The following is a 21,430-nucleotide window of genomic DNA, read 5'->3' on the forward strand; positions in this document are numbered from 1 at the left end:
CTCATTTCTTTTCTTTTTATAGAGTTACAAGCTTGGTGGATCAGGGGAATGCTGTGGGTGTAGTGTATAGTGATTTCAGTAAGGCTTTTGACTAAGTCCCCCATGATATTCTTGTGGAGAAACTGGTAAAATGTAAGCTGGATGAGGTAACTGTTAGGTGGATTTGTAGCTATTTGACTGACTGACTCCAAAGAGTGCTAACTAATGGTTTCATGTCATCCTGGGAAAAAGTGATGTTGGGTGCCTCAGGGTTCTGTCCTGGGCCCATTGTTGTTAAATGTTTTTATAAACAACTTGGATTAAGTTATTGAGGGGATGCTCATCAAATTTGCAGATGACACCAAACTGGGAAGCGTAGCCAAAGCTACAGAACGGAATCAGAATTCAAGATGACTGGAGAACTAATGAAATAAATTCCAGTAGGGACAAATGTCAGGTTCCACACTTAGGTAGGAAAAACCAACTGCAACAATATAAGATGGGGGACACTTGGTTTGCCAGTAGTACATGTGAAAAGGATCTAGGGGTCTTCTTAGACCGCAAGCTCAACACGACTCAATAGGGTGAAATAATTGTAGCACTCTATTCTGCCTTTGTCAGACCACCTGGAGTACTGTGTCCCGTTCTGGAAATCACAATTTAAGAAGGATATTGACAAGCTGGAACATGTGCAGAGGAGGGTGACCAAGATGACCAAGAGTCTGGAAACCAAGGAATAGTTGAGGGAGTTGGATATGTTTAGCCTGGAGAAGAGGAGACCGAAGTTAGCCAACTTCAAATATATAAAAGGCTGTCTCACAGATGATAGAGCAAGCTTGTTTTCTCCTGCTCTGGAGGCTAGGACCTGAAGCAATGGATTGGTGTTACAAGAAAGGAGATTCTGAATAAACATCAGGAAACTTTCTGACAGTATGAGCCCTTCAACAGTGGAACAGCCTCCCTCAGGAGGTTGTGGGCTCTCCTTCCTTGGAGGTTTTTAAGCAGAGGTTGGATTGTCATCTGTCAGGGATGCTTTAATTGAGATTCCTGCACTGCAGGGGGTTGGACTACATGACCCTCAATGTCCCTTCCAACTCTCCAGTTCTGTGTTTCATTGCAGGCTTGCCTAGCCCATATTCTGAGGTACATTGGAGAGCTTGTGCTCAATCAACAATGGTCAGCTCAGGTCAATGATGTTACATTGGCAGGACAAATTATGCGATGCTTGCCAAATTTAGCTTTGGACCTGGCAAATATACTTACTGGTTTCTCTCAGCACGTAGCATGTGATAACCTCCTCTATGAAATATTTTTTTTAAAAAAATTGTCCAGTAGCACATTAGAGACGAACTAAGTTTGTTCTGATACTACTGGACAATTTTTAATTTATTTTATTTATTTCGACTGCGTCAGACCAACATGGCTATCTACCAGAATCTCCTCAATGAAGTTATTGAACAAGGAGTGTAGCTCAGTGGTAGAGCATCTGCTTTGCATGCAGAAGGTCATAAGCTCAATTTCTGGCATCACCAGCTAGAGCTGGGAATGTCCCCAGCTTGAAACTCTGGAAAGCCACTGGCAGTCAGTGTTGAACTAGATGAACCAATTGTCAGATTTGGTGTGAGGGACCTTCCTATGTTCTTTTCATAGCAAGAATCTCTCACCCATTGCTGAATGCTTGCCTCTAGAGTAATAAAGGAAACAAGTGACAAACAAAAACGTCACATTTTGTTCGTAAGGTTAACCTGATTGGATTTGCAGTAAGGAGTTGCTATTTGATCTTTCACAGCTTCTCTCCTTCCTTTGTTCTACTCAGCGCCATTTATTTAGAATTTATAAAGCAGCTACCCATGATGAAAATACTATAAAATCATTGAAACATCTTAAATTGCTAAAATCACAAAATGCAGAACAAATGGTCAACACTGAATCAAATTAACTCTCTGAATTACAGATAGGTAGCCGTGTTGGTCTGCCATAGTCAAAACAAAAACAAAATTCCTTCCAGTAGCACCTTAAAGACCAACTAAGTCAGTTCTTGGTATGAGCTTTCGTGTGCATGCACACTGTGTATCTGAAGAAGTGTGCATGCACACGAAAGCTCATACCAAGAACTGACTTAGTTGGTCTTTAAGGTGTTACTGGAAGGAATTTTTTTTTTGTTTTAACTCTCTGAAAACACTTAATGATGCAAAAATGTTTTCATTGAGTGGGGCGATATCAAAACTGGAGGTGCCTGTCTGATTAAATAGGAACAGGGTTGTAAAATGCTGATCACACAATGGGAAAAGCTGTAGTTCACATAAAAACCAAATATGAGATACCTGTGGGGAAGTCAGGAGGGCTTCTTCTGATGCAGTGATTTGACTGCTGTATAAAGCACAAGGCTGTTCTCTAGGTAGCCTGGTCCTGGGTTGTTTATACTAACAATATTTCCTTGAACTTAGCTTAGTAAACTACAAGCAGCTAGTGCAGATCTGCTATGGCCAAAAGGTAGCCTGTAGCATCCTGCAGCAGCTGCAATTTCCAAACCAACCTTATGGGTCACCTCAGCCTCTGTAATGTTGATCAGCTTGAAGAATACCAACTTTTCTGGTTTTGGTCTGTGTGGATGAGCCAAGGATTGAAATGGGGTCCTCTGCTGTTCCAGAATGACCTTAACAATATTCATTCCCTAGTCTACTGAGGGGCAATTTTAAAATCAGGGTCTTCTAATATGTAATCACTGCTTGGCATGAAAATACACTAAGGTAACTTCCAGATGAGCAGTTTGATGTACATTCAGCCTGATTTATTTGTGGAGCAATTAGATGACACTGGCTGTTTAATGAGCATTCATCCTGATTCAATTGTGGGAGAAATAGATGGTGTTGTGGAATACCAACTGGAAACCGAGTGTCACCATTGTCCTATATTTCCTAAAGCAAATTCCTACCACTTTCCTCAAAAAAAAGTCTGAACTTTTGGGGAAGAGGGTTTGTGTTGCAAGGGCTCCAGGTCAGCTTTCTCTGTGCAGCCAGAGTGATTGATTCCCACCCCACAAAATAGTGTTAGTGTGTCAGTACCCTAAGCCAGCCAAACCTAGCTTTTGGCCTGTGTCCTTGAGATGAGAAAAGTTAGAAGCATAGCCAAAAATGCTGCATTGGGGGAGGGGGAGTGGCCTCTAGTTCTGGAGGACACGTTATTTTTATGCATCCTCCCCTCTCGCCTCTTTTCTTTCTTATATTCTTTTTCTCCCATCCTGTTCCTATTGATCCAATGGGTAACCAGAGAGGCACAGAACCTGGGACAGGAATAGAAATGAGAAAGCCCTTACTTGGCTAGCAGGCTCAAGTGCGTCAGACCAGAGAGGAGTAAATTGAGGAGAGGGAAGTGGAAAGACCATTTCTTTCCCTGCAGATTTCTCCAGGGTTGTGTTCTCTTAACCTTCTGAGATACAGAGAAAAGAAGGCTCCCAGTATCTCCTTCCTTTGGCATTGAACGGGGATCAATCAGCAGGTGAGATGGAAAAGGCCAATGTTCGTTCTCTCTACCTCTCTCTCACACACACTCTTTCTCTCTACCTCTCTCTCTCCCTTTCCTTGTATTCATGTGTTCCCTTGCCGGCATAATTTTCTCCCCTATTTAATATCAGGTGGATATTCAAGTTGCATGAGCAGTCAGGATGTTAATTGAAGTTAATGGGGTGCGTTCTGGACACATGGCTTCAGTTATGAGGAAACCGTTTTGAGAAGCACAAATCAATTACTGACTCATGATGAAGGCTTCTCTCTTTGCCTTTACTAAGCCTGTTTCGTGCATCCCTACCAGCTCTTTAATTTTATTCTAAATGTCTTTCTAAAAAATCCTCCACAATTAACTAATCCCATGGGAAAGAAAGCTCAGTGCTGTTTGTTAATGCTACAAAATGCTTAGCAGCTACAACCACAGGGAATAATAATATATAATAACAACAACAGCAATGAAGCCCTGGCAGCTCTAGCATTTATCAAAGCGCGGATTAATTAATTAGAATAAATTATTCAATAAATTATTTCTGGTTTTCTGCTTCATGTGGTGCAGTATCTTCTGATGGCCTGCAAAACATTGTGTTAACAGCCAAGCATTCTCTTTCTAAAACATGCTAAGAACCTGCATTTTCCTCCTATGCCATGCTGTGGGTCCTTCTGTCCATGAAATCCAGTCCAAAGCAATTTCCACAAACCAAAGGCCAGACATTGGTGGCCTTGAGGGGTGGGGGTGGGGTGAGAGGCGGCTCAACCACTTCATCAAGGCCCTGCAAAGCTCTGTTATAGGTCAGAGGAGTGCTCTTGTGGTCCTCAGACTTTTTAGGGGGTTAAGAGATCCTCCCTGGCAACAGTTTTCCTCCCATTATTACAAATGGAAGTTAATAAAGTACAAAAGCTCCAGGGTAAAGCTCCCTTTCTAGTGGTAAGCTCCCATCCATGTCCATACAAGCATTTCCTTCAGATGTACCATATTTTTCGCCCTATAGGACGCACCGTCCCATAAGGCGCACCTAGTTTTTTTGGGGGGAAATAAAGGGAAAAAAATTATTTCCCCCCCAGGCGCAGGGCTGGGGCGGGGGAGGCCCACCGGAGCTTCCCCTGACCCCAGCCCCCAAACAGGCAGCTCTCTGCAAGCCGTGGGAGCCCAGGGCCGGCTCCCGCCGCTTGCGGAGAGGTGCGCGAAGCCTGGACGCGCTGAGCTCAGCACGCCCAGGCTTCCGCATGCAGGCACCTCTCCGCAAGCAGGGGGAGCGCTCCCCCCGCTTGCGGAGAGGTGCGCGAAGCTTGGACGCGCTGAGCTCAGTGCGCCCAGGCTTCCGCATGCAGGCACCTCTCCGCAAGCAGCGGGAGCGCTCCCCCCGCTTGCGGAGAGGTCCGCGAAGCCTGGAGAGCGAGAGGGGTCTGTGCGCACTGACCCCTCTCGCTCTCCAGGCTTCAGCGAAAGCCTGCATTCGCCCCATAGGATGCACACACATTTCCCCTTCATTTTTTGAGGGGAAAAAGTGCGTCCTATAGGGCGAAAAATACGGTAAATAGCAGACTTACCTGGATCAGATATGTAAGACAGATTTTATAAGGATGGGGGAGAAATTTATTAAAGTTCACATTTAAAAGTGAACCCACCTAACTCAGTTTTCAAAACAATACATGAACATAGCCATTATAAAATTTGGAGACATGTGAATTTTGAAGGATAGCTGTGTTTTAGTCCACATAAGTTTTCAAAAATTGTGAATTTTGTAGGTTCACATTGGAATGCAAACCAAACCAAATTTCTCCCTCAACCCTAGTGAACAACCATCTACTTCTGAGCGACAATGTGTTTACTCAAACTTTGGGATTCCACTAAACCTGCTCAATCCTGCGCATGGATTGTACTGTTTTGGCTACATATTAGCCAGCATGCAAATAACAAGTTTTCTTTTAGTGTTTACCAGGGATGGGGAACCCATGTCCTTCCAGATCTTGTTGGATTTGCAACTCCCTTCAGTCCCAGCTAGCATGGCCACAGTGACGATGGGAGCTGTAGTCCAACAAGCTTCTGGAGATGTTCCCCTTCCCTGGTATTTGGATGATTCAATAATAATCCCAGAGGTCCCAGAGTGGGTCATTGTAGCATCACCCATCCTGGAGGCTTTCCCTTCTTGCTTTCTCGCTTCCACTGGGAACCACAGCTCTGCTTCCTCACTTCTTACCTTGCACATCCCTGGCTCTGACACTCCTCTCTTGTATCTGTCCAACCCCCAAAGTGCTGACTCGTAGCAACAGATGTTGCAGATGACTGTGAGAGAAGGATGCCCTTGTCCCTGCGACCTTTCCTTGGTGCCCTGCTGCCAGCATGCCTTACCTGTCCAAGAGAGCCTGCACATGTGTCCAACTGGCAGCTTTCAGAGCTTGCCTCATCATTTCCAGAGGGAAGGAGGAAAGGGATTGTACTAAATATACATAAACAAGCAACCCACTCTCAGCCTTCTGCTATCTCTACAATAAGTCCATTTTATCCTAACAGCTTTTAGGATAAAATGCTGGATAATTCAACTTGATTGTGGATTGTGGAAGGTCCTGGGTTCAATCCTTGACAACTCCAGGTAGTGCTGAGTATGTCTGTTGCCTGAAAACCTGGAGAGCTGCTGCCAGCCAGGGTAAACTGAGCAAGATAGAGTAGTGGTTTTCAACCAGTGTGCCGTGGCACCCTGGGGTGCCTGGAATGATGGTCAGGGGGGCCTCGGGCAACACTGGCCTTTGTTCCTCTTTCTTTCTTTCTTTCCCTCCTTCTTCTGATGCCCTTTTGCGTCTCTGCCTTCCAAAGGCTTGCACAGCTGTTTATTGCAGCAGCCCTGGCTATAAGCTCCACAGGCAAATGGTGCCTCTGGGAGGCACCTCTCTTTGGGGCAGGGGTGGGGGGAGCTCAGAGACCAAGGATGGCAGCAGCAGTTGCCTGGAGGACTCCCAAGGAGAGGGAAGAGGGGAGGGGAGGAGGCTGAGGGAACACTCCACAAGGAACGGTGTTTGGGAAAGGGTGAAGGGCTGCCAGCTCTGCAGTCAAGGGGTGACATAACTGGGCTCCTGAGTTACACAGGGGTGCCTCAGAAAGAATGTAGTTGGTTAAGGGAACCATGGATTCAAAAAGGTTGAAAACCTCTGAGATAGACCAATGGTCTGATTCAGCATAAGGCAGCTTTCTATGAGTTCTTAAATAAGAGCAGGGATGCTTAATTTGCATTTTTTAGCCTATAGAAATGATTCTGCTTTTCCTGCTTCCAAGCCCACATATGTGTACCTCGGCTGGTAAGGTAAAGGGACCCCTGGCCGTTAGGTCCAGTCGCAGACAACTCTGGGGTTGCGGCACTCATCTCACTTTATTGGCCAAGGGAGCCAGCGTACAGCTTCCGGGTCATGTGGCCAGCATGACTGAGCCACTTCTGGCAAACCAGAGCAGCACACTGAAACACTCTTTACCTTCCCGCCGGAGCGGTACCTATTTACCTACTTGCACTTTTTTGGCGTACTTTCAAACTGCTAGGTGGGCAGGAGCAGGGACCGAGCAACGGGAGCTCACCCCATCGTGGGGATTCAAACCGCCAACCTTCCCATTGGCAAGCTTTAGGCTCTGTGGTTTAGACCACAGCGCCACCCATGTCCCTTCTACTTTGGCTAGTCAGGCCAAATAAACCCAAGTTAAAGCAGAGCCTAAGATTGGTGCTCTAGCAAATGGGTGGTTTAGACAAGGATTGTACGAAGGAAGCTAGGGAGGTAGAAACATTTCCTCAAGGGGACATCCCCATCAGGGGTTGTCAGTCTTGGCCTTTTGGAGCTGTTCTGCTGTTCCTTATTAAATAATGCATCCTGATTGATTGGTCTGAAAACTGCTGTGTTGTGGGGTCAGGTTGCACAGGTTATCGTTTTCTGATTAGATTGATGATTCTCAAAGGTCAAATTCAAAAAGCGATTCTCTGACAAGATTGATCCTTTGGATGAGGATACTTCCCAACCACCCTGCAGATGGGGCCTGACAAAGAGAAATGGCTGACCTGGAACTGCAAGGGAAGGAGCAGGAAGGTTACCTGGATATTCCTAATGCATCTTACAGACGCTGTAAACTCATGTCTGTCTTTGGGATGCTAGGTCAAACAGTGTTCATTGCAAGACCTTAGTTGCTGGAACAAGTTAAGCTTTGTAGAACTTCAGCTGCAACTCAGCTAAGCTAGGAATTGATATAGAGGAGATAGCAAAAAATTGAACCTGCTGCTTTATCAAAAAGCATTTTTAAAAATTAATGTCCTCCATCCTTTTGAAATCTATTCAGGAATGTTGTCACAATAAAATAAAAATTGCAAAATCACTTGCCTTGGTTGGGATGTTTAGTGAAGGGTGGGAAATAAATATAATAAAAAATAAATAGTCAAGACTTTCACAAAGAAATAGGGGATAACCCATCTCTCCTCCCCCTCCCCCTCCCAAACACCTGAATGAGGACTGAACATTCTGATGATCAGAATGGTGATCATTATATGAAGAAGAAAAAAAGGAAAACTGGGACTGGGGGCGGAGTATCCTATCCACCATGGTATGAAGGTGTATCCTCAGCAGTGAGGATACACCTCCATACCCTAATTTTAAAGTACCTCTCCCTACCCTAGTCATCTGGAAGAAGTGTGGGTGTGAGTTCAAACCAGGGTTCTCTACCCCTGCCTCTGACTTTCTTGGGTGCTCTGTTCAAAATGAGAATGGCATGTGGTTTAAGGGTGCTGGGCAATTTCTGGTCTTGAGACCCTGGCAAATCCTCAGCCTCATCACTATTCAACTTTGCCGCCCCTCTGATTCTCAAAAACAAACAAACCTTTTTCAGAAGCAACTTGATAGCTCAGCTACAGGGCACAGCTTTGCATACGGAAAGTCCCAGGTTCAGTCTTTTGACAGTACCAGTCAAAAGTGTGGGAGCAGTCAAATTTCTAGAGGGGGATTGTTTGTCCAGCAGTAGATAAACTTCCTGTTTCCTCCAGGGCTGGGACAAACTTCCTCTACATGTGACCAGAGGTTATATTATATTATATTATATTATATTATATTATATTATATTATATTATATTATATTATATTATATATTTATTATATTATATCCTCTCCTGCCTCCTTGAACATTCTCACAAAAAGGAATTCTGGTTATCATGGCTGGAGTGGCGGCTGGAGTTGGGGTGTCATGGCAGGTTTTGTTCACCCTCCATGCACAGCCCCTGGTCCTGCTTGGTGTGCACATGAGTGTGCCCCGGGCGCCAGCAAAGGATGCAACACCACTGATCTCAATGGGACTTATTTCTGAGTAGACATGCATAGGATTGCGCTGTCAGTTTGTAATACTGATGATACCCAATATATAGCAGGATTTCAAATATATGTAGGGAGTAAGTCCTGAGCAAACTGGAAGAGGCTGAAATAGACCTTATTGAGCTAAGGTGGACTGGTAGGCTAACTCTGTAGAAGGCAGCTTCCTATGTTCATACTGCACCTTGGTTTGATCTGTGCTTGCTTCTGTAAGTAGGACTTTCCCCCCTCTACATCCCTAGGTCCTGTACCACAGTGAAGAGATGATGACCTGCAGTGACCCATGCTAGTTTGCTTTCCCTCTATGTGTATGGGTTTTTTCCCCTTCCTTTTTTTTTTATTTAAGGAAATTGCAGTAAGAGACGAAGGCAATGTTCCGTGGGCGTTCAATAATTCAGAGAGTCAGGCTCTGTGGCACCTGAGCTCTGGTCATTGCCTATTCAAAAGGGTGAGGACAGTCGTGCAGAAAACTCTGATCTGTGGGGGCATAAGGAGAAAGCCGTCAGAACCCAGACACAGGGCTACCTTGATATGTATAATCTGGGAGAGGGAGTGAGAGAAAGAGAGAACTTCACACACACACAAACACAGACACCACTATCATCCCAGACTGCCATTTGCTGTAACCCACTCCCCAAGTATTTAAGTGTGATAGGTTTAAGTTATTTCCACTCTGTCCTTAGAAGCCCTTTCTGCAACTGGCTTTTGCTAGATATCTTGTTTGTTGGCCACATTTGCCAGCTCTTTGCTCCAGATATCAAATCTGTTCCACTTGCACCCCTTGGAGAACAAGTCCCCCGCTCCCGCCTCTGCTTCCCTGTGTTGGTTTTGGAGTGGAGCAGAACAAAGTGTCATCTGGTGAGTGAGAAACAGGAGCGGGGGCTGCTCACCCAGCTTCTTCCTGGCCTACGAGTAAACAGTTGGTTGGAAAACAAGAGCAAGGATAAAAATAGCTCTGGCAGGGTTTTGGTTTTAATTAAAAAGTAATAATAATAATGAGGGACGCATGTGGTGCTGTGGGTTAAACCACAGAGCCTAGGACTTGCCGATCAGAAGGTCGGTGGTTCGAATCCCCGCGATGGGGTGAGCTTCCGTTGCTCGGTCCCTGCTCCTGCCCACTTAGCAGTTCAAAAGCACAAAGTGCAAGTAGATAAATAGGTACAGCTCCAGTGGGAAGGTAAATGACGTTTCTGTGTGCTGCTCTGGTTCGCCAGAAGCGGCTTACTCATGCTGGCCACATGACCCGGAAGCTCCCTTGGCCAAGAAAGCGAGATAAGTGCCACAACCCCAGAGTCGGCCACGACTGGACCTAATGGTCAGGGGTCCCTTTACAACAACAACAACAACAACAACAACAACAACAACAACAACAACAACAATAATAATAATAATAATAATAATAATAATAATAATTTGAAATCTACCAGCAACACACAAATGGCATTGAGGTGTGGGCAGGCTTTGCTGCATCCAAAACCTTAGAGAGTGTGTCAGAAGAAAGGTCCACTCAGTGAATATTCATGGTGTTCAATGCTGATTTTGGTCTTAAGTGATTTTGGAAAGGAGTTGGGGTAAAAACATAGTAAGTAACACAAGCTATGAAACAGGGTAGCTGCTGTTTAAACTACCCAGAACTTTTTCTGGAAACAATCTCTAGTTCTCAGTCTGTGCATTTGACCCTTCTGATGGACGTTGTTGAGAATATACTAATGAAATCCTTTCAGATAAGCATGAGCTTCACTACTAGATGATACCAAATCAGGCTGTGGATCCATCTTGCAGAGTATTATCTAAAACGACCAGAAGCAACTCTGCGGAATTTCAGATGGGAACCTTGCAATTTGAATAAAATAAAATAAAAATCCATTCATGTTTAAAGGCAAGCCTATGTAATTTGTACTTTCAGAAACAATATGGGAACTAAAATGTATGCAATCCTTAAAAATTCACACATCTCCAAATTTTGCAGGGCAGTTCCCCAGACAAGTAATGTGTACAAAAATGCATATACTTGGGAAAAATGTACATAAATACGCTTATTTTAGTAAAAACAACACAGAGACAAATGTATTAGTGAAAAAGGCTCTGCAAAAATGTGTATATTAGGCCAAACTGCATACAAACATGTGAATACTAGGAGAAATTCACACTAAAATCCTGATAAATGAGACTTGTTTTAAAGAAAAATAAATGAATGGCAAACTGACGTGGAAATTTAATAACCAAATTTAATATTCGAAGCATTAAAAACTGAGAAACGAGAATTGGCAGATCTGCCTATCCCTAATTGCAGTGTAGGTGCCAGTCAGATTTCTAGGGGGAGAAAGCATTCCATAGCCAAGCTTCTCTCACAGAAAAGTAACTGCTCAATGGTAGCAGAGTGAGTGATGCTCAGGTGTTGTGGGAAGACAGCTAAACTCCCAAATCTTGTTAAATTTTGAAATGAGTCTTCTTAGTGGAAACAGACAAAGGAAAACAAAAGAAAAAAAATCACCAGTTGGTAATTTTGTTTCTTACGTAAGCTGGAGATATACTGTACAATTGGGACCAACAACAAAATATTGCAGCATGCAGTTCTCTGCAGCATCCTTCTTTAGGTTACTCCAAGTCATGTTCACTCCCACCCAGTTTTCCATTTCTGCTCCACCTGCTTCTCTGACCCTCAGCCAGCATTTATCGGCCACAATGAACACTTGGTCTGCATTGAGTTTGTTGGACTTCTCCCTAGTACTTTTTCTAAAGATTTGTTGTACTTATGCAAACTGTGGTGGTGCCCCTGGGCAGGAGCCCCAGATTGTGAGCTTTCATTTTAAAGTAAGTTTTTAGCCCTCCTAGAAAGAACATTGTGGGGCAAAAAATTGTACAGTGGTACCTCTGGTTACAGACGCTTCAGGTTACAGACTCCACTAGCCCAGAAATAGTACCTCGGATTAAGAACTTTGCTTCAGGATGAGAACAGAAACTGTGCTTCGGCAGCGCGGCGGCAGCGGGAGGCCCCATTAGCTAAAGTGGTACCTCAGGTTAAGAACAGTTTCAGGTTAAGAACGGACCTCCAGAACAAATTAAGTTTGTAACCAGAGGTACCGCTGTACCTTCTAAGTGATTTTTGTGACATGAGAGTGGTGTGACTGCCTTGTATATTAATCCTGGAAACTGAGGAATATTCCCTCTTGTAATTAGACAGCAACAGTGTGTGTGTGTGTGTGTGTGTGTGTGTGTGTGTGTGAGAGAGAGAGAGAGAGAGAGAGAGAGAGAGAGAGAGAGAATGTGTTGGATAGTGTTCCATAATCAGGACCTGCAGGACATAGCTGGTTTCCCATAAGGTTGTCAGATGTAGTTGTCTCTCTACTTTTGTGATATGCCCCGTCTCCCCCATGGCAGCCATTTTGTAGCTTTTGCCCCCAGCACTCTCTCAAAAATTTGCCCACTAGTCCAAAAAGGTTGGCAACCCTGGCTTACAAGATAGTCTTTGCTCTGGTTCCTCCAGTCTCTGCTTCTTCCATACACACACCCCAACACCAGTTTATCCCATAACACACCAATGTATTTTTGGCAAGAGTGGTTTCATTGGTGCCAGCTTGCACCTACAATGGAGGGTGCCAATGTCATGTGACACCGTGACATTGCATGCGCGATGTTATGCAACATCATGACTCCCTGTGTGTGATGTCGCACAGCATCACGACATCCCATGCGCAACGTCGGCACTGGATATAGAGTGGGATCAGCCGCCTCCTTAGCTTCGGAACAGGCTAAGGTGCTTCTACCCCCAGGAACCAACACCCCAGAAGGACCTTGAGTGCTAGAAACTAAACTCTTCTTTCTTGGGAAAGATGTGTACATGATTTATAAGCTTGTTATGAAATTCCCATGGAAACCTTGGTGGAATGCCTGCAGCTTACAATAGCATTCCTAATTGAAATTTAAACAAGGATTTAGTTAAACTCCACCATGGTCAACTGGGAGAGCACTTTGGGTGTAGCTGCTCCAACTTCACCTACTGTTTTTAACTTCTGCCTGAAGAGTATTTCAGGATTTCACTTCTTCCCCTTGCCCCTTGCTTAAATGTGTGTTTGTAGTTTTGCACAGCTTGAGCCCAATTGACACCTGCTTGTTGTGTATGGGTAGTGCTGTTTTAGCTATGTAAGGACTGACACTCAGTGTCTGAATAATAGAGGGAATGGTTTTTATTTATTACACTTCTATACTGAAGTTATATGGGTGGTTTACAATAAATTATCCTTGCTTCTTTCATGTTTTCACTTCTTTGTTTCTTTATTTACTCCTGCCTGTCTCTTACCATTAAACTAGCCATGAACACTGGAGCATTAGGTTATATCCCACTTTCAGGAACCTTTAAGAAGCCAAAGTGCTGTGTGTGTGGATCTATTTTGAACTGAACATGATTGACTATTAACAACTCCAGCCAGCCTTGGAAATGGAGAAGCAATTGTAAATGGGCCCTGAGTTGTAATGAGAGGCATTCTCTGATCGTTACTTGCATATGCATTGATTATTTGATTTGGAACATCAATTATCTGTGTAAAAGGCTTTGACTCTAAAGAAGAAGCTCATGTGTCAAACATGAGAAGGTAATGGAAGGACTTAAAAGTTGACATGGGTGGAACAAGTGAATGGAACAAAAATCGAGTCCAGGGAGGGAAGGCAGAAGGCTGCATGACTTGTACTTTGCGTCTGTGTTAGTACTGTGCCAAAAAATTTTTCTCTGTCCTTTTTTACCATTTGCCATCCATTAATGAAAAAAGAAATTGCGCTATAGAACTTGTTATACACTATCACGTCTTCTGCAAATGGGACTTTGGTGCTGATCTTCACATGAAGGCCCATAAAATATCAAGGTTTTCACCTGGTGCAAAAAGACACACGCAAGCACGCAAAAAGCTGGGTGTACCTGTTTTCTCCCTCTAAACATTTATCTAGCACCTGCAGCCTCCCTAGCTGCCTATGATTCCTGCTATGAAAAAAGCCCATCAGAGGAGTTACCTCAGGGTTTTCTCCTCGGGCTTTGATTGAAACATGGACATCTGGGGAGGGTGCAGGTTACATGCAGCTGGTGTGATTATTTGTAGAAGAAAGAAAGGACACCTGCAGAACCCCTTGATCACTTCAAAAGCAAGATAAGCACATAACTGCCCCCCCACTGCACTTGTAAGAATGACACTGAAATTTTCACTCCTGCTTTGACCATTTTCAAGTTGAATTTCTTTTCTCATTGGTTAACAGAGAACAGTAAAATAAACAAAACAACTGAAAAACAGAAAAATGCAGCACAGCACTGTCTTTAATCCATCACCTGTTTTTGTCACAGTTCAGAAATTGTGGCGTTTTGATGAATTTCTAATGCTTTTATATTGTAATGTTTCTGTGATGTGTCCATGGCTTTTTGTCAGCTGAAATTGAAAAAGAGCATTTATACATTTTTAAAGACTTCAATGGATGAATAAAATAAGAACCAATCGCAGCCAGTCTGTCTCCTCTGTTCCTCTTGTAGGTGTAAATGCAACCTCCATGCCAATCTGTGCACCTTCAAAGAGGGAAGCCTCCAGTGTGAGTGTGAGCACAACACAACCGGTCAGGACTGTGGGCGATGCAAGAAGAACTTCCGCAGCAAGTCTTGGCGGGCAGGATCCTACCTGCCCCGCCCCAATGGCTCTGCTAATGTCTGTAAGTAGCTGTGCAAAATTGTGCTGATTTTATCCTGCCCCCTCCTCTCCCTCAAGTGGTATTTCTGCATTGGTGGTACTGCTGAGCACCAGTCCTGTTCGGAACAGGATCTGCAGGGAGTATCAGCAATGCTTGGCCACGGACCAGGACCATGGATAGCTGCCCAGGCTAGAATCAGGTATAAAAATATATCTAAGTCTTCCACGGAAAATGAAAACAACAACAAATGGTACAAAAAAATAAAATAACAAATACAAATTGCTAGGCAGTGATTATTGATAATTACACAGATGGAGGGAGTGCTCTGGTGCTCAAATCCTGCTTGTGGGCTTCCTATGGGCATCTCAGGATGTTGGACTAGATGGACCACTGCCTTGTTCCAGCAGGCTTTTCCTACGTTTGTATGATCTTATATTTTTGTGTGTGTGTGTGTGCATGTGGATAGATTAGATGATAGATGATAGATAGATAGATAGATAGATAGATAGATAGATAGATAGATGATAGATAGATGATAGATGATAGATAGATAGATAGATAGATAGATAGATAGATGATAGATAGATCTCCTTCTGACACACTTCCCTACGCAACACCTCCAAGGCCCTGGTCCTCACCCAGGGCCCCAACAAACTCACAGATATCACCCCTCAGAATCCCACCACAAGGAGGGTTCCTAGAACCTGCTATCATCACCCTGCACCACATTCACCCCAAACATTTAAAGCCCTATCTTAAATACTCACAGCTTCCTCCAAATAATTCTGGGAGTTGTAGTTTGTTAAGGGTGCTGAATGTTCTTAGGAGACTCTTCTCTCCCCCCATAGAGCTACAGTTTCTACAGTAGTTTAACAGTCAATCCCTCTTCCCAGAGAACTGTAGCTCTGTGGGGGAAGAGAAGAGTCTCCTAACAACTCAGCACCCATAACAAACTACAGCTCCCAGGATTCTTTGGGGGAAACTATGACTGCTTGAAGCAGTATCATAGGGATTAAAATGCATGGTGTGAATGTGACCCTAGCCTCTCCGACTAAGGTTTATGAGCAGGTACCCAGGTCTGATGGAGCGTCCTCAGGTTGGCCACCACTGGGTCCCATTCAGCACTCAAATCAGTGGTACTGCACAAATCCAGTTCCAGGTGACAGCAGATTTGGTTTGGTGAATTTTCCAGGGGGTCCAAAGGATGGTAAATAGGACTCCCTTCTGCTCACAGTTCTGCACACACCTCTCCTCCTGCCTTTGTCATGGTGGAAGAGCAACTGCCACACCACTGGCTTTTTAAGCATCCTAAAGCATTTCCCAAAGATGCCACATTTTGTTCCGTCCTTCCTTCCCACCTTTGAGTGAAAATGTATCGGCTTTAGGTTGATCAAAGCAGAAATCCAGTCTCAAAAGGCCATGACAGGAACGCTTTGTTTTTGCCAGGAACTTGAAGACATGGGCCCTTTGAAAGGGAACAAACTTGTCAGCTGCTGCTGAGTGCCTACGGTCTTTCAAAGGAGCGACAGAGAGGTTTTTTTTGGTGCTGACAGGCACCAGGAGCTGCTGGCTTCCCATTATTCCATTATGTTTGCTTCTCACACTCAGAACACAGAGCCCAGGTGTCCTGCGTAGAGCCAGAGTCTGGAAGCTCAGGGCATGGGTGTCTACAGGGATTTTTCTAGGGCGTGTGCAAAGCCAAAACACTGAAAGAGGTGGAACAGGCTAGTCTCACACAAAATTTGAGAAGAATGGTGCCCATGCATTTTGCCTCATAACTCAGGCTCAACAAATGCAAAGAGCTCATTATTATTATTATTATTATTATTATTATTATTATTATTATTATAAATGAAAATTGGGAATCTGCAGGTTATGTTTCATTGGGGGGGGGGAGGACTTTCCTACCTTTCTCTTCACCTGTGAATGGCCATAGCTCAGTTTCCCTGTGTTAGATAAACCAAAGGAAATTAAGACGGGACTCCTGGTCCTCTAATAGTTGCTTCGCACATATAATTGTGGCAGACCTGTCTATATTAACCCTGCCATGTAGAGCAAAAATCCAAGCTTAGGAGTTTGCAAAAGCCTGGGCCAAAGTACATTTTCAGGAGGTGCGTAAAACTGAGACTGCTGCTTCTTTGAAGGTCAAGACTGCAGGGTTCAGCAAACTTTTTCAGCAGGGGGCCAGTCCACTGTCCCTCAGAACTTGTGGTGGGCTGGACTATATTTTTTTTGGGGGGATGAACATATTCCTATCCCCCACAAATAACCCAGAGGTGTATTTTAAATAAAAGCACATACTATACTCATGTAAAAATACCAGACAGGCCCCCCAAATAACCCAGACATGCATTTTAAATAAAAGCACACACTCCACTCATGTAAAAACACGCTGATTCTTGGACCATCCATGGGCTGGATTGAGAAGGTGATTGGGCCAGATCCGGCCCCCGGGCCTTAGTTTGCCTACCCATGGTCAAGAGAGTCATTACAGTCAAACCGTGCAGCTCAACCCACAAAACAAAACTTTTGTTCAAGTTCGTGGTCTTGATGTCACTGGGTGACATCTCAGCCATTCACAAGGTAGTTTCTTAGCCTCAGTCACCATCTGTAACATGGGAACAACAGCCTATTGCGAAGACAAAGGTGGTAAGAGTGAGTACTGAGATGAATGCTCTCTGTGTCTGATTGTCTCCTCAGTTACTGTGATTTTGCAGGCGTCAAACCCTCCCCCAGGTCTTTAATCCAATATGCTTTGTAACACTTCTCAGCTATTTACAGTTACCATATCCCCATGGTTTTTCACTTCTGCTGCTGTTTTACTATCCCCCCCCCCAATTGCTTCCTTCACATAACCCAACCAACCAACCAACCAACCAACCAACCAACCAGGGATCACATACTGGCTTTGATGACTTCACAATTATATCTAGGGAACTCCGTTTAGCTAGGTGCTATTCATGAAGAGCAAAATAACTTACTGGTATAAAGGAAATAATTTTTATATTATTTACATGAGCACTGCAATTCTAATGAAGCATTCTGCAAAACTGCCTGTCCCTTCTCTACCCACCCACCCATACCCCACATTCTAGATGAGCACTAGTAAGAATTGTACAGTCATACTTCATGTTGCGTCCACTTCATGTTGCGTCTTTTCGCGTTATGTCCTGCAGCAACCCAGAAGTAACGGAATGGGTTACTTCCGGGTTTTGCCGCTCATGCATGCGCAGAAGCGCCAAATCGTGCCACGCACCTGCGCAGACACAGCACTTTGCGGGCATTTCACGTTAGGGATGGGCCTCCAGAACAGATCCCGTCCGTAAGACAAGGTACCACTGTACTAAACTTCATGCCCTTGAAATGTGACTTATTAGTAATAAGCTGTTATGCCAAAACTGACAAGTATATATGACCCTACCCGGACACAGGGCAAAGTAAAAGAGCGCTAATAAGTTAGGTTATCAGTCGGCTGATCCCCACAGGTCACTGCAGGTTACCTGGGTGCAAACCCCACCTCTGTGTTTTGCCCTGTGCCAGCTGCCTTAACATCCGTGTGCTTATGAGCAAGCTTCCTGTTAATTAGCACTATGCCTTTCTTTGTATTTGCTGACCCTCTTTTCCCCCCTTGCCCTTCTTCTTTTCTTCCAGGTGCAGCTCCAAACTTTGGCAGTAAGTAGAAAATGAAACTTGAAACTCTGGGATTTGACGTGTTTGGTGCATGGTCCCTGTGCACGTTCCTTGATGGGGAGAAAGAGCGGCTGTTTTCACTGTCCATTAGCACTTTCCAGGCAATATGTCTGCTCCTCTAATTGTGCCTCATTTCCCATCCTGTCAAAAGAACCTCCTTTGACTTCAGTAACCTCATTGTCTCTGCTGCTCTGGCATGTTTTTCCCTCCCCATGAGGTTTGTTAGAACAGCAGAAGGGAAGGAAATAAAAGTGTGTGCGTGTTACCAAAATCACCAGTGGATGCCGTGAACTTTTCCCCTCAAGTATCACAGGCAGGACATTAAGCTGCTACTAGGAGAAAATTGTGTTAAGATTTTTCAGCTTCAGAATCTGGTCTCTTTCACTTTCATTAGACTAAGGTGTGCCGTGGTGTGTGTGTGTGTTTGTGTATTAAAAGGAAGATATATCGGGACATTTCAGCTGAGTATATGGACCTACTTTTCCCACACAACATATAGTTAAACTATGGAATTCACACTCACAAGATATAGTAATAGTCACCAATTTGGATGGCTTTAAAAGAGAATTAAGGCAATTTTATGGAGAATTAAGCTGTTGATGGCTACTATCTCCGCTGGCAGAGTCAGTATGCCTCTGAATGCCAGTTGCATTGGACACAATCCATTGGGTTCAAATAAGTGGATAGCAATCAATCCCATGCTCACAAATGAGCTCAATAATACTTACTTTTGAGTAGGAATGCATTGGATTGTACCATAAGTGTATATTGTTAATATGGCCCAAGATACGCTGGAAAGGCTTGGTACTTTAAATATAACTTGAGAAAAAGTCCTGAGAAAACTATCCTATGGTTTCTTTCTCCTCTCCCCATCCCAATCCTTATTTTTGTTTTGTTAGCAAATGAACGATCAAAGCGAGTTACTACCACAAAAGCTACTACCACTACAACTCCCAAAACCACTTCCACCACCACCACCACTACTACTACCACCACCACCACCACTACTACTACCACTACTACCACCACCACTGCTGCTCCTCCTACTACTACCACTACCACTGCTGCTCCTACTACTACCACTACCACAACTGCTCCTCCTACTACCACCACACTTGTTACAAGTCAGCAGCCAGGTGGGTGCCAAGCTGTAGTTTGCTAGGCACAAGCTCCTCATCCCCTTACTTGCTCATGTAGATCTACTAGAGCTGATTCTGCTGTTCAGTCTTCCGTCGCCCCCTCCCTTCTGCAACAGCTTTGTATGCTGCTTCACTATGTTAAGTAGCAACAAATAATGCCATAGAAGGATGACTCTAGCCTCACTAGCTTGCCTCTTCACTTGCCTTGTAGGTGTGGATTGGGGTACGTGGGGGGGGGGATTACATTGTGCTTCTGCTCAGTTCTTTCCATTTGTCAGCAAAAGTGCTTGTTTGTTTTCAGACCTAATTAATACAGAGAAGGACATTGGCAGGACAGCACACATTAATAATGTGCAGCTTCTTTTCCTTTAGGGATGCAGCTGCAGTAACACCTTAAAGAATGGGTGCTATGATGAGATGGGTGAAAGGGTGGGTGTTCTGGTGATGTGGCAAAAGGGCAGATGTTCTGATAAGGTGAGCGAAATAACAGAGGCTCTGATGAGGTGCAGGGCCACAGGTTAGCCACCACAATTTAATGTATCTAGCCATCAGTCTGAAACAGTGCCTCTGGTTCAAGTGCCCATTTCGACCGTGAAGTTCATTAGGTGGCCAGTCATTCCCTCTCAGCCTTACCCACTTCACAGTGACACCTCCTAGATATTCTTGGAGAACACTCAAGATATAAATATAAAATATAAAGTAATATCCCACGATCCTTTGAAATGCCCAGGAGTTCTGTAGCAGTAACTCTGAGTTGTACTGTTGACATGTGAACATCATTGATTAAAATTTGCCCTCGCCAGTTAGTCAACTGAAACCTGAGCTGATTAATCTACAAGTTGAAGTGGTTAATTTTATAGCCCTGCTAATTCAGGAATTATCTATGAGACGTTATACAGATGGTTATACTGTGCTTTAAGTTTCTCCAGAATTTTTCATGCTAGTCTTTTCCTAGGGAAGAGTTTCAAACACCGCTGAGAATCTTTCTCTGTACTTTCTCTTTTAATGTGTGTGTGTGTGTATGTGTATGATTCTTTTGTACCCTCTGAGCAGCCACTGTTAAGCAACCAGCTGATCTCCCTCCTTCTGTGCCTGTGCAAGAGGCAGAGATAAAAACAGGTATATTTTACAGATAGCTTGATGCTCCTAGTTCCTTAGCTAGTGCTTGCTTTTCTGCAGTACACCCAAAAGCAACAATAAACCAACCAAGGCAGCCCCAGACTGCATATTATGGGAAACAGAGAGACCTTCCCATCGCCAGCCATTTTCTGGGTTATGTTGTTGTTTAAAAAAAGCAAATGCAGCTTTGGAAGCTATTTCATTAGACCAATGGTGGTAAGGAAGAGGTGCTTAAACCTTTATCTTCCCCTATCCCTGCTTTTTGCCTTTCAAGGAAAAAGAGCTATCTATTGGCAGAGGTGGGTATTGGGCCAAGGACTCATAGTGTCATATGGGACACTACTCCTCCAACCTCAGCCACCCTACACCTGCCCGTTTTCTTATTTATAACCAGTCCAGGGGGTAGCAGAATTGTCTGCCAATTTCCTCCTCCTTACTCACAGTTTTGCCCTTGCAGAACTCAGCAGGGAGGAGGATGGAGACAATACTAGTTGACTTTGCCTGCCTTCCACTCTAACTGGTCTCAGTGGGCATCAGCCACTACTGAACCAGAGGAGTTGTGGTGGTAAGAAGGCACATGAGGGCAGGCTGAGGTTTCTGAGACAGTGCCTCACTCACCCTCATGGACCAGCCTTCATCGCTGATAGCCCTGCTAGGTTGCTTAGGCACTAGCACCTGCCTGGGGGAGCCAGGCACTGGTACCGACCCTGGCCCCAGCTGCTCCCATCTGCATCTCTGCCATTCGCTCATGCTTGCCTGATTGCAATGTAAAACCATCCATGAATGTCACCGAGACACAAGGCTAAACATCTCAGGATAAAGTGAATTAATAATTCCCCCTGTTCTGTAAAAGCTGAGCCAGTGGAGGTGTGTGTGAATGACTTTAAAACAAAATGCCTCCGGGGTGACTTTTTATTGTGACTCTAATTAAGCCCTTGCCAATTTGACGGGGGCTGTCATGCTACTCTGATTTAACGCCCTTATTAATATCAATTGGCTTCTGTCTCC

At 44.3% G+C, this 21,430-nt stretch overlaps 1 protein-coding gene across 10 annotated transcripts in view; it reads left to right on the forward strand.

Moving 5' to 3' along the window:
- Window positions 1–21,430, forward strand: part of NTNG2 (netrin G2) — a 124,459-nt gene that overhangs the window by 66,067 nt on the left and 36,962 nt on the right. For 6 of the 10 annotated variants that reach the window (XM_083721396.1, XM_083721400.1, XM_083721401.1 and 3 more), the window contains exons 4-6: window positions 14,323–14,495; window positions 18,126–18,146; window positions 20,357–20,422. In XM_083721396.1, the coding sequence (XP_083577522.1) occupies window positions 14,323–14,495; window positions 18,126–18,146; window positions 20,357–20,422 (260 nt within the window). The remainder of the gene's footprint in view (window positions 1–14,322; window positions 14,496–18,125; window positions 18,147–20,356; window positions 20,423–21,430) is intronic. The other 4 variants (XM_083721399.1, XM_083721403.1, XM_083721405.1 and 1 more) reach the window with 1 other exon arrangement.

Source organism: Podarcis gaigeae (genome assembly GCF_964106915.1).
Source record: "Podarcis gaigeae genome assembly, chromosome: Z".
Taxonomy (NCBI): Eukaryota; Metazoa; Chordata; class Lepidosauria; order Squamata; family Lacertidae; genus Podarcis; species Podarcis gaigeae.